The 13,603-nt window shown below is 43.4% G+C and overlaps 1 protein-coding gene across 5 annotated transcripts in view; it reads left to right on the top strand.

Annotated features, from left to right (window-relative positions):
- gabra1 (gamma-aminobutyric acid type A receptor subunit alpha1) overlaps positions 1–13,603 on the top strand; it is a 29,727-nt gene that overhangs the window by 10,014 nt on the left and 6,110 nt on the right. For all 5 annotated transcript variants that reach the window (XM_052046871.1, XM_052046868.1, XM_052046870.1 and 2 more), the window contains exons 6-9: positions 2,088–2,170; positions 3,523–3,666; positions 4,870–5,022; positions 13,227–13,429. In XM_052046871.1, coding sequence (XP_051902831.1) covers positions 2,088–2,170; positions 3,523–3,666; positions 4,870–5,022; positions 13,227–13,429 — 583 coding nt within the window. The remainder of the gene's footprint in view (positions 1–2,087; positions 2,171–3,522; positions 3,667–4,869; positions 5,023–13,226; positions 13,430–13,603) is intronic.

The raw sequence follows: 13,603 nt of genomic DNA, 5'->3' as shown, positions 1-13,603 counted from the left end.
TATGGGCATTAAGCATTTTCCTCTCCTTAGATCACAGGTGTCAAAGTCAAGGCCCGGGGGCCAGATCTGGCCCACCACATCATTTTATGTGGCCCGCAAAAGCAAATCAAGCAATGTCAAGTTCCATGATGCTTGCTAAAGTCAGAACCAAAATTTCAAATTGTCATATGTAATCCGCAATAACAGTCATTATTCTTGACTTCTGATTTTAAAACTAGTTATTCATCAATTTGTTGTGCGCTGTGTTGATAAGATGTGGAGAGAATTAAACATTGATATGGTTTCCCAAAATTCATAACGGCCCTCCAAGGGAAATCAGAACTACAATGTGGCCCGCAACAAAAATTTGTTTGACACCCCTGCCTTAGATGTTCACTACAGAGAAAAAAAATTAACGTTAAAAAACTATGAGCAATCGTCACCAAAAACTCATGCGGACATCTCTACCTATTCACATCATCTCTGAAAATGTCCAAAACGATTGCCTCCATATTTGAGATTAACAGTTTTCCTAGTTAAACTGTCATGAGCACCTACAGAGAGGAAGATGTTGATGTCCAGAAAAGCAATCGTTTTCACATTAGTTCGGGCGATAGGCTGGTGAAGATTATTTGCATTTTACTTTTGGGGATTGAGAAAATATGCCTAATCCACATTAAAACGTGACATTTGTGAAATGCACAGTCTGTTGTCATGGTGGTGAGGGAACATTTCAGCAAATGGTTGGCTTTGTGGTTTTATAAGGATTAAAACATTAAGCGTAGCATGGAGTTACACAAGGGGGAACAATTTACGGAGAAATGGCAATTTTGTAGGATCTGCTACCAAGAAATATTCACAGTCATTTGTAGAAAATTGACATAATACTGCAGTTTGGAAATTAAGGTACTTTCAGTAACGTTTTTACTGGAAAAATACAAAAAACAGATGTAGGAATAGGCGGCCCGGCAGTCCAGTGGTTAGCATGCCGGCTTCAAAGTGCAGAGGTACCGGGTTTGATTCCAGCTCCGGCCTCCCTGTGTGGAGTTTGCATGTTCTCCCCGGGCCTGCGTGGGTTTTCTCCGGGTGCTCCGGTTTCCTCCCACATCCCAAAAACATGTGTGGCAGGCTGATTGAACACTCTAAATCAGGGGTGCCCAAACTTTTTGGATCGAAGATCTACTTTTTGATCAACTAACCTCACGGGATCTACCCTTACCGACGCACGCACACACACACACACACAAATTTAAGATTTACTTGCTTTATTTTATTTTTTAAATATTTTTTTGGTGAACATGAGACTGATTAGTGTGCAGTGTATATTAACACCAAAAATATATTACTAACATGTACAAAGACACACAAATGTTTGTTTGTTTTTTTTCTTCTCGACACTCCTCGGATCTACTTGGGACCTGTCTTAGATCTACTGGTAGATCAGGATCTACCTAATGGGCACCCCTGCTCTAAATTGTCCCTAGGTGTGAGTGTGAGCGTGGATGGTTGTGTTCGTCTCTGTGTGCCCTGTGATTGGCTGGCGACCGATTCAGGGAGTCCCCCGCCTACTGCCCGAAGACAGCTGGGATAGGCTCTAGCACCCCCCGCGACCCTAGTAGGATCAAGCGGTTCGGAAGATGAATGAATAAATGAATGAATGAAATGCAGGAATAAGAGCCATTTTTATCTCTCTCTTCATAACGTCGCTAAAAGATTTCACAGTGCGCACCGTGAGTTGCAGAAACCAACGTACTGCCGCTGGTGCGCTAGGCAAGGATTGCAAGGCATTTATTTAGCATGTTTACTGGGTGGGGGGCGGGGTAGGCCATGTTGCTGTCACAGTTGAGCGAGATGAGGGGACGGTTGGAAGATTAGTGTGTCACGGCTGGCCTGACATGCTGTTTTTCTGCAAGCTGTCAGAAAAGAAAAGCTCGGGGGGGGGTGGGGGGGGGGAATAAAGGAATCTTTCTACGGTTCTGCGGAAGAGATGCGGTTTGACAGCGTTTACCTCAGATAGAGTGGAAATCAACAAAAACAGGACACCGCATGTTCCTGTTGGCACAACCGTTTCTTTTAATTATCTTCTCTTGTCTGCGCGATGGCTTTAGGCTGACTGTGCGAGCCGAATGCCCCATGCACCTTGAAGACTTCCCGATGGACGCCCATGCCTGTCCACTCAAGTTTGGCAGCTGTAAGTGTTCTCTGGAGACGCCACGACACAACATCCACGTACACCAGTTCCGTTCATATTGCCTATGAAAGCTCGATCTTTTCAACCTGGCAATGAGCGAACTGAGGATGAAGTATCAGAGGAATAACCAATGTGGGCTCAGTACCTGTTTGAAAGTGAACAGCACCAAGTCCACTTTATTCAACCTTTTCTATTTCAGAAGACACACCGGAAATTAATCCTGACGTCACGCGCTTTATCTGATGCCAGCAGGCACCCAAATCACGCCACTGTCCAACTTCACAAGGTTTTTGTGTAAAAGCCACAAAAGTGTGTTTTAAGCAGCTTGGAAGCACCATTTTTGTGGAAACTGCTTTTGATAAAGAGCTATAAATATAGGGATGCTCCTCCACAAATTTAGAACAGAAGAAGCCTCGTGGATTCAAGATGAAATCTAAGACGACGACGACGGCTTTGCTTCTTTTCCGCTTTTGGAGATGACCTACTTGACTGGAAATCTCCATAAAACGTCATCAAGGATAGACTGCCAGCTCATGCCCTCGATCTTATGCTGGATAAGCGGTCTAGAAAATGGAAAGATGGATGACGCACGATCTCATGTTGCCTACTCATACCTCATCCAAACGGAAGTAGGAGCGATAAGGGACGACAACATGATAGCAGATGTTACCCCAGAGGCGCTGTTTGCTAAAGCCCCCCGACCCCCACCCGGTCTCCTCCGACCCTGCCAGGCCATGCAAGTCCCTGCCAGACGCTGGCAGGCAAGCGACGTGCGGACCCGTATTTATCCAAGGCAGCGCTCTTTGAAAAATTTCCAAAGCGACTCACCAGCTGTCTCACTGCTCACAGCTATATAAGCCCGTACCTTGCAACGCACTTCGAGACGGCGTAACAAGCGCAAGAAAGATGGAGACCGGCGACCAGAATAGCCAATGAGAGAAAGGCTGCGCGCTCCTGTTGCCATTTGTCAGCCAGCTGCGCAACTCGAGCGACTGGATCCGTCCTCGAGCCGACACCCGTGCGTTTGCCCCGCCGACGTCCCACCTCCTCTTTAAATTGAATCCGCTCCCTAAATATTTCAGTGTTTAGCTCTTTGCCTTCTGCCGCAGTCTGCAGCGGGACCATCCTTTTCCTCAGCAGTGGTCGAGCCACACTGCAGTTTTGACAGGTTGGCTGGCCGTAGGCAAGAAAACACTGACGTGGCTCTTTTAAGGTCACGCCGTCCTGTTGGGATGGTGCGTTTGTGTTCCTTATAAAGTCAGAAGATGACATGATGTGACGCGGAGACGAGTGGACAATTAGACAGAATGTGGATTTGATTTTGTTTTTTTTTTCTTTTCGTCCACCGTTAGATGCTTACACTCGAGCAGAAGTGGTGTACGTGTGGACCAAAGGGCCCGACCAGTCTGTGGTGGTGGCAGACGACGGTTCAAGGTTAAACCAGTATGATCTGATGGGACAGAGTGTGGATTCTGGAGTGGTGCAATCCAGCACAGGTAGGAATCGCTTTGCTCAAGTCCTGCATCTTGCTGCAACACTACAAGACTGGTTTGATCATAAAAGTGCCAGTGTGAACATTAGATGAGAAAATACACACATTATGTCGTAAAACGGCCAATTTTTCATTGCCTTACTCTGACATGGGAACATCTGTCTTGCTTATTTGTCATCTCTGCGCAAACGGTGTTTTAGGGTCTACTTAAAATGAAACCATTTGATGTCTTTGTCACCGTCACAAACGTTCATTTGTCATTTTAGAGAAATGACAGGCCTTGCCCTAGATTTGGATTTTCCCTACTGGCCATTGCATCGTGTTTTCCGCCGACTCCTTTTTGGTCCATAATTGCAGACATTAGTTACCGCGCAAAATGGGAGGCCTGTTTGCAGCATTGCTGGATGGGCTGGTCGGAATGATTGAGAGCGAACTCTCTGAGAAACACGATGTGTTTGGAGGGGCGACAAGCACCCGAGGTGCATTCTCCAAGCATCTTCATAAAAGCCAACCACAAAACAAATTGAAGACAACCTTGTCGGCCGAGAAAAGATAGTTCAGACGCTCTCAATAATGATTGGGAAATTTGGTTTGCGACAGGCTTTAAATGCACCTGGCAATAAAACTGCGTTTTAGTCTAAGGCCAAAAGTACAAAGTTGGTCCTTCTGACTAAGCGCCAGGCTGATTTATTTCGAGGTGGTTCTTCTCATTGATTACACGCAATTCGATTTTCAAGACCCATGTACTGTAATTTGCAAGACACCTGCGGCAAGATGCCCGATATAGAAGAGTTTGAAAGTTGAAGTTGTTTGGTCTTCCTAACTCTCTGACCACACAGTTTCCCTTTCAAGGGCTGGTGTATGTTTTTTCAGATCTGTTTTTCTTATAGCAAATCAATTTTTCACAGCTCAACCACAATAGTTGATCATTTTCTTTTAGTTATTTGAAGAGGAAAGAAGATACTCATTTGGGGCTTTTTTTCTACATAGTACAAGAGAAATAAAAGGTGGAACATCACCAGTGAGTCACGATGAGAACGGGAAGGTAGGGTGTGGTTATTTCGTGGCCGAGACTCACTGCGCCGAAAGGAATTGTCACTGGCACTAACATCACCAACCATCTAATTATCTGAATGCACAAAACCGAAACAACGTGACGGAAATGCATTCGGATCATCCGTGACATTTTTTTACGTCCGCTCCGCAGGCGAGTACGTTGTGATGACGACCCACTTCCACCTGAAGAGGAAAATTGGCTACTTTGTGATCCAGACCTATCTGCCCTGCATCATGACAGTCATCCTCTCACAGGTGTCCTTCTGGCTCAACAGAGAGTCCGTCCCTGCTAGGACTGTCTTTGGTGAGTCCTCTGGTCCCTTATTCTATTTCTTAATTTCTTTTATGTATTTGCGTAAATTCGTTCTTGGGTTGGGACCAAACACTAAAAGGGTTTCCAAAAATAAAGAAGTTGCTACATGCGGAGATTAGCAAAAACTGAGAGCTCATAAAAGGGCTGGTGCGTGGCGACTTCCTGGAGTCTCGGCTGGTTGCCTGGCAACTCCCTTCTATCGATCTTCCTCATTTGACTCTCTGCAGCGAAGCTAATCAGCATATACCCGGCATATCGCACGTGTCCTCGAACCGTTCCCTTCGAGCATACGTGACATCTTTAAGATTATCTCTGAACTGCCTATTAAAGCCACAATGCGACAAGATAGTTCGATTTCTATTCCATTCTGCACCAATGAGGGCGAATGAGGTTTAATCAGTCGGAGCTGCAGTGAAATTCCAGGCGAAGAGCTCAGTGGTGTTTAAGCTTTGAATGTGTGTCTGTGCCTCCTTAAGTGTGTGTGTGTGTGTGTGTGTGTGTACGCGTGTACCGGTAGTCATTAGAATGTTTGTGTCTGTCTGTCACACTCGGTTCTTACGTAACACTGGCCAACAGGAACGCTCTTGCTTGCTAGTCCGCAGCATGCTCTGTAGCACAGCAGCAGGCGGAATGTCCTTGAGTTACCTCACGCGACACTCATTTTCCTCCGTTTTTTTTTTTTTTAGCTTTCTCTCACTCTCACGGCTGTCAGTATTTCCCTTGGCCCACTTTCACTGAAACATTTACACCGCCATCTGATTTTGCAGCTCTTTTGCAATTCTCGTGCCGTATTTATTCCTTTTAACCTAGCGTGTCCTGCAATGTTCCGGTATCTGGGAGTGCATTGCAGCTACCTGTGCTGCTTGTCACATGTGTCGAAAAGAGAGCGAGGGTGGCCCAGATTGGATTTTAACATCCAAAGTATCTAGGTCATGTGTGTGTTCTGCATGCAATCACTGCTGGTTGTTGCACAGTGGAATGGCAATGGGGCTAAGGCAGCATATGGACACGGCATAGCACGCACACACACACGCGCACACACACACACACACACACACGAGGTAGGTCATTCGTGTAATTAATATGTATTTTTCCGAGATGGCGGAATAATGAGCGCAATGCTCAAAGAAGTCAGTAGAGATATTAATGAATCACTATTTTTTTTTTAAATTCTGGTTTGTTAAATGTAAATTAATATGCAAACTAAAATGCTGCCTTGTGACACGCAAGGTCTAAAATGCTCAGCAAGTCATCATGAAGGGCATCGGTCGATTTTTATATGCTCGTTCGGTCAACGCTGGCCAATTCATCATTCACATCTCGCATTCAATTAGCATCCATAAAATGATATTTGCACAGCTGAAGGCGTGACTATTAAGCAATGTAAAATAAAACATGCTGCAGGGAAACCAAAGCACTCAATCAGAAAGTGTCAAGGAAAATACACTGCAGGGTAAAGTCAACCTAATCTGGGTGGGCGATGGTCAAATCAACACAGGGTGCAATCCCAAGAATACATTGCATAAAATTAGCATACATTCAACTTCGCCCTGCCAATTAGAGGAGCTCAACTTTGGGGGTTTTGTTTTTGCATTCTGCATTTGAGTAATTTGCACGGCTGTTTGCATTAATCATGTAACCATGTAGAGAAAGAGACGTACTTACCGGTTGTCCTGCTTTGAATGTCATGCCCTCCTCTTGCTCACTGCCAAGCGTGGCGTAGCGAGGCAACCCGCTTCTCTCTGATAAAGGATGAAAGCGATTGGAAAATGAATTGAGTGCTCACATGCATTTGGTCATTGATTAAGATTTCAAAAGCATTAAGTTTTTATGTCCAGCATTGATGAGTGCGCTTCGACTCCCTTCACAGTGCGACTTTTAAAACAGAATGCTGGTCATAGGGTAACATAGGGTCTTGTCAAACAGAAGTCCTTTTTTTTTTTTCGCTGAAATACGCAGATCAAGTTACACAACATTGTTCGTCAAAGCACGGGCTCCCTTTGTTTCACGCAATATGTCAAAGCTCGCGTCACTGTGAATCTGAATTGGTGCTCCGCGATCCGACGTGCACGACACGGATGCGCCGAGGAGCCTCATTAAAGTGAGAAAATGCAGCTGGGGTAAAACATGGTTTAAAACCTGTGACGTGACGAGAAAGCACGGTCTCACGAAATCAAGCCGAAGCCAATTTCCAAACACAACAGTAAGTGACCTTATCTTCTTGTGCCAATTAAGATTGGATTTGCACAAAATGTTTCATGAAAGAAACATATTTCGTTTTTGTAACAAATGTTGTTGTTGTTGTCGCAGTTACAGTCGAACAGGAAATACTATATCGCCTCACCCGTAGAGAGGTTTCATTTGGTAACCCAAAAAAATGGACTGTTCCGCCAGTGAGTGCTACCGCGTCCTACATCTCACTGTTCTTTTGACCTCATTCCACATTTTGGTTGTCATGTTTAATTGGTGACACACTCAGTCAAACCACCGTCACTGGCAAGTATTTGCCCAGAACCAGCGAGGCAGAGAGGCGGCGCGAGCGCAGCCATTTTTCTCGGAAGGTCCATTCTCACAACCACAGAGATTTGTTCTGTGTGGATGCGATCCAGTAGTTGAATTTGGGATTAACTGAATGCTGTCATTTCAAGGGTACGCAATAAAGTGCTCATGGGGGTGGGGGGGCTGGGGGCGACAAATATCAGTTAGACCAGTAATGAGTATGCAGGACTGAAGTGGCACATCACACAGAATGCAGGGCACTCTTTTACATGGAACAGGGTCACACTTTTATGTTTAGAACTGCAATTGAAAACTGAGCATGGAGGGGAAATGTCAACTCTTCCTTTAACCGGTTAGGCACTGCAGTGTTTTCATGGTGAGGGGTTCTGAATGGCCTTAATACATACAATCGTATGTGTTCACAATCGTACAATATTGGTCCCGAACCCTCAAGAACATAGCATCACCGCGACTGATGTTTTGCTTGTGAAAAATGTATTTAAACCAGTGCTTTGCAATTGTTTTCTGCCACTACTACAAAAAAAAAATAATAATCTACACCTGCCCTGTGCACCCTGACAATGAGAGCGTCACTGCCACCTACTGAAGTGGATGTTCAATTACACTTTATTCTAGTAGGCAAAAAAATTAAATTTAAAAAAATCCCTCCGACTTTTCGAAAGACTTGACAAAGAAAAAACGTTCTTGACCATTACACGATCGTTAACAGCATTACAAAATTATATTTGCAAAGATATGCCACTGAATGGATTCTTGACGACAAATTTAGGAAGGTCGATATTAAAACAACAAAGCAAATCCATGTAACTAATGTGCTGACCAAGTTGGGTCACATTTTTCATCAAACAATTGATGAAACTGAAACAATAAGTCAATGAACTGCATCCTATTTATGCTTTCATCTATTGGTATGGTATGTTGGAACGTATTAAGAAATGCCAAATTTGGTTGGTATTATGTATCTTGTGATCGTCTATGACCACGAATGGATGCCCAGGAGCAAAAGAAAGCATTTTCTTTTTTTAAAATTTGCAGCTTCTTCACTTTGCACCTGTAAATTTGTTCGACAGCAGCCCCGTAGATAAGAAATCCAACTTTCTCAAGCTAAGAAAGGTTATGTCAAAAACTTTTTAATCGGGCGTACGTTATCTGTGCCACATTTGATTCTTTGCTTTGCCTGTGGTGAAGCTCGTCCTTGCCCGAAGCAGCTGTAAAATAGTTGCTTCAACCTTCTCATTTATCGCCTTCAAATTCAAAATGTACCTTGTTACTCAATATCAGGTGGTGTGCTTTGACATCGAGGACGTCTAGAACTCTGTAAACTCAACTAATATAAATAATAATCATTTGAAGACTTAAAAAGATAACGTTGGGGATAGAGCTTGTCAAGAAGAGGAAATTAGTTTGAGTCGGAAATGCAGTATTTATTGAAACCCTCTTTGTTGGAAAATCAAACAACACACTTTGTACAATATATACTACAAATCAAGCGGAGGTGCGTGATCAAAAAGGAGGTGGGATGCTATAGCGGTCAGCCGTGACCATTTGGCACACCGCTCGAGGTCATCTTTTTTTTGCCTCCCTGACTGTCTTCACTTGTTAGAATAACACAATGAAGGAATATTTGTTTCCATGGTAACATAACTAGTCAAACAGTAAACTATATATGACTGACTTTTTTTTTATTTTTATGAGGACTTGTGTAATACCCTGGGGGTGCTTCCTGCATCCTCCCCCACAAAATTAAATTATTTACTGTGCAAACGTAGATATTGACAACATTTTGCGCACACCTACTGAGGCGAGCACTTGCCTGGCTCCGATGCGCGCCCGCACACTTCCGCATACACATCCGGCCCTCATCCACCTCCACTCGGCCCAAGCGTTTGTCTCCAAGTCCACCCATGTTCAAGTTTAAACACACCAGGCATCCATCGATTTAATGTGTGCGGAAACAATAGACGAGAGGTGGCGCTGCGTTGTACCTGGCAAGACCATTAAGCGCACGTGATTGCCGGCACAGGAGCTTCGTGCTGGATGCGCGCCAGCGGAAAATGCTTTGGCACTCTCTCTTCGTGAACTCTGCCACCAAAGTGACTCTGAAGAAATTGTGACAAAGCAAGCGGGTGCTTTTGCTCATATTGCAATTACATTGACATTACAAGTCAAATATTTGCTTTTCGTGAAAGACGAGGGAGTGTGTGGATTATTCATCCAGCAGTCCATCTGTAGACCTCATTCGGGTCGCAGGTGAGCTGGAGTCTATCATATAGACAAACAACCTTTCGCGCTCACATTCACACTGACTGTATGCACAATTTAGATCTGGGATGGACAACTGGCGCCCCTCAATTTTTTGAAGACAAAAGATATGCATAAGTGTGTGTGTCAAACTGCAAATATGACGTTTTAAATTGTAATATCACCAAATGCTACATGTCTTATTTGCACTCATGGGTCTTATGCTGCTCTATATTACAATGGCTTCATATATATATATATGTTTATTTGATTTTAGTTGTTTGTGTGGATTTGGAATGATATGTATGACAAACATAGAATCTGAATCATTTTTTGTGGAAAAAAAATGTACAAAAATGAGTTCTTGAACTTAACATTAGTTTCTTGTTCAGTCGTTTTGTGCCATCTTGAATGGTCATTTTTCAAGTAAGACAGTCACTTGCACAGGAAAAAAATATATATATTGGGAAACCCGTGCACTTATTTCCGTATTGTCTAAAATTCCCAACAACCCTCATTTGAATGCATGTTGAATGCCCAGGGCCCCCTCCGCCCCGCTCTTCATACGACATTGCTGTCAAGTTAAAAAATAAAATGACCACAAACAAATCACTAAAAGTTACATTCTCCCTCGTTAGACAGTCGCCTTTGTTGGCGTACAACGGCTCAAATGGTAATTAGAAATGAAAAGAGGGAAATAATTGTTCAGTTTCACATGACTGAAGGCCCCGGGGATGCAGAGCAAAAGCGGCAGAGTGCTGAATCGCTAATTTTCATCTCTTAATGTCAGTTTTTTATGATACTTTTGAGTTTCATTTCCCTTGGGAAAGAACGGCAAACGCAGAAAAGTTTCGTGAGGGATATATGCTCATACATCTGGGTTGGTGATGTGATGTGTGTGTGTGTGTGTGTGATCAAACATGCAATATAGGCTGCAGAAACCCAAATAAATAATGCAATGCTGACCTACTTATTCTATTTTGATTCAAAATGAACGTGAGAAAAGCATGACCATACACCTGTGCACCAGCTGTGCAAATGGCGCAAAACCATCAGAGGGGTCCTTGTTTCGTTCTGGTTAAGTGACTAATCACTTATTTGGCTCTGACTAATGAGAAACATCATAATCATACTTTATGCTTCATGTGACAAGCAAAGCCAAAAAGCATGCGAAAACGAGCGTGGGAGGATGAGGAGCGCATGATTCATCCGTTTACCGCGTGTGTCGTCAAAATCGACGGAGATGAGACATCCCCCGGAATGTTTTCCAAATAAACAGACTGTACATCAAACTGTTATTTCGACAGATGTTTGGATGATGATATTTTGTCGCAAAGCGGCCACCGTAGCCTGCTGCTGTGAAACAGTTTCATGGTTTGTAAATAGGCAATTATAGCAATCACTGAGTGAAAACAGTACATTTTAACATGCTAACGCTTCTGCATTAATTTAAAAAAAAGCATGAATGGATTCCTGAAAATGACGGTAAGTAGTATTACGACAAAAATCCATTCATTTTATAATTTTAAAAAATTGACAGTTTCAAATTAGACTGTACCTTGTAAATAAATCAAATTTTTATCGTTTTGTACAAAAAGTGTGTTTCAAGTGTGTAGCCAAGACTCCGACAGCGTGTTGTCTGTGTATATGACCGCCATTATCACTACAAGAAATACTGACGCTTTCTAAGATATTAGGCATAAATGTTACTGCTTCCATTAGCAAAGAGGCAAACTGGTCAAACGACATCGTTCTCAAAAACCTTCATATCGCTTCACTAAAAGATCCTCTCAAAAGGCGTATCAGCTGGGACGCATCGGAATGAACGGATTAACCCTGTTCAGACGTGACTGAAGACTGAATGCTACATGGCACGCACTCTTTGTGTGCGTGCCATGTAGCTAGCGTGCACACATCCGTACAACATTCGTATGGGAGGTGTTAGTGTGTCATGTTTCGTATTTTCCCCCCTGTATATGCCATCTGTTCGTGTCCCGAAATCGCTAGATGGCTTTTCTGCTGAGGTTCATATTAGGTGCTGTGTAAACATCTGCAGTTGCCTATTCTCTATGGAAGCCCCGACCCACTTCCTTTTGATTCTCTGCGCAGATGCTAATGGGCTCGGTGACTGATTGGGCAGGGTTAGCCACATGCAGCAGCTATTATTTTCCCTAGCATTTGCACTTGCATTTTGTCTAGTTTTTTTTTTTATTCCTCTGGTGTGTCTTGCGGCAGTGCAAGATGTCATTCCTCCCGCCTATTTTGCCTGCATACTATTCGTCCGCCGCAGTAAACCACCCCTGTCCCCCTGAGGACAACCGCATGTTGCGGCTGCATCTGGAGAGATCTCTTACCGCTGCGCGTCTAATAAAAGAACAAGCGGCACGGCTGCTCCGATAGATTCATAAAAATGTATTAGGAGCCCACTTGGAAGAGAACCCTACAGTAGCAAACCTATAGCTCCGACATTTTCGTGTACAAAAGTTATTTGTGTGTCAGTATAGGTGTTAAAGAGACCTTTCCGGAACACGGTGTTTAACATTAACTGCATATACGGTCCTCAATTCTGACATTTCGAGGTGACCATCAACACATGAAAGGATACTCAGTCAACATTGTATGTCCCGTTTTTTGGGTGGATTGTTTTATATTTATTGCATAGTGCTTATTTTTGCAAGGCACAATAATACATTGAGGACATGCATGCAGTGACTTGAACTTTAGATTTTAGATGTCTTTAATTTATTCTGAAAAATGGTATTAAAATGTCACACGTTGCCAACATCAGGCGTGATGGAAAATTCAAAATCTGACATCACTATTTGATGGTTGAATTTGGAATTGTACGAATGATTGGGCCTCGTCGGATTATATATTTTTTTAGGATTTTTTCTGTTCCTCTTTGGCTTTCCACAGCAACATCAAGTTAACCTCTTAAGCAACTCTCACTGCCGGTGACAACCTGACTAAATCAAATACAAGGACGCGTGTATTTCTGTAGTCCATCTTTAGAAAATAGTACTTGCACGCTCGACACTTAGGTCAGCAATATTGGCCGTGCACAACGACTTCGGTTCCAAAAAGTGGGATGCAATTCATTTTAAAACGGTGCCGTCTACGTTTGAAAGGAAGCCCATTTTTTTCTTCCCCCCCCAAACCTCTCCTGGGGTTCAGTTTCAGCTCACACAAAATCCTAATGAGAATAAGCAGTGCTCAAATGGATGGGTGGATGGAAGTTGAGCAATTATAGAACCCTATTAACTAAATTACACCTCATGACAAAATATTCCTATCAATGTACGGTACATCAGTTAATATATTGCATTGATTCTTTTTCTTTTTTTGGGGGGGCGGTTAAATAGGTCAGCTGGTCTAATCATAAACCATGAATATTTGATGCTCACCACACATTTACACGAATTTCACTTCCACAGGAGTGACCACTGTCCTGACCATGACCACCCTGAGTATCAGCGCCAGGAATTCTCTCCCCAAAGTGGCCTACGCCACCGCTATGGATTGGTTCATCGCCGTGTGCTACGCCTTCGTCTTCTCGGCCCTCATCGAGTTCGCCACAGTCAACTACTTCACCAAGAGGGGTTACGCCTGGGATGGGAAAAGCGTGGTACCAGAGAAGGTACTTCAGATCTCAGTTTTCATTCTAAGCAGACCCTGAACAGGTTGAATCACAGGGGAGCGTCTGCAAGGTCATAATATTGTAAATTCTACCAATTTTCCCCATTTTCTGAATTCTTTGTCTATTTGGGCGAGATTTTTCATCTGGGTTTGGATTGATTTTCAGGATGGTATC

This window comes from Hippocampus zosterae, chromosome 16, assembly GCF_025434085.1.
Source record: "Hippocampus zosterae strain Florida chromosome 16, ASM2543408v3, whole genome shotgun sequence".
NCBI lineage: Eukaryota > Metazoa > Chordata > Actinopteri > Syngnathiformes > Syngnathidae > Hippocampus > Hippocampus zosterae.
This window is presented reverse-complemented; position numbering and strand designations above follow the sequence as displayed.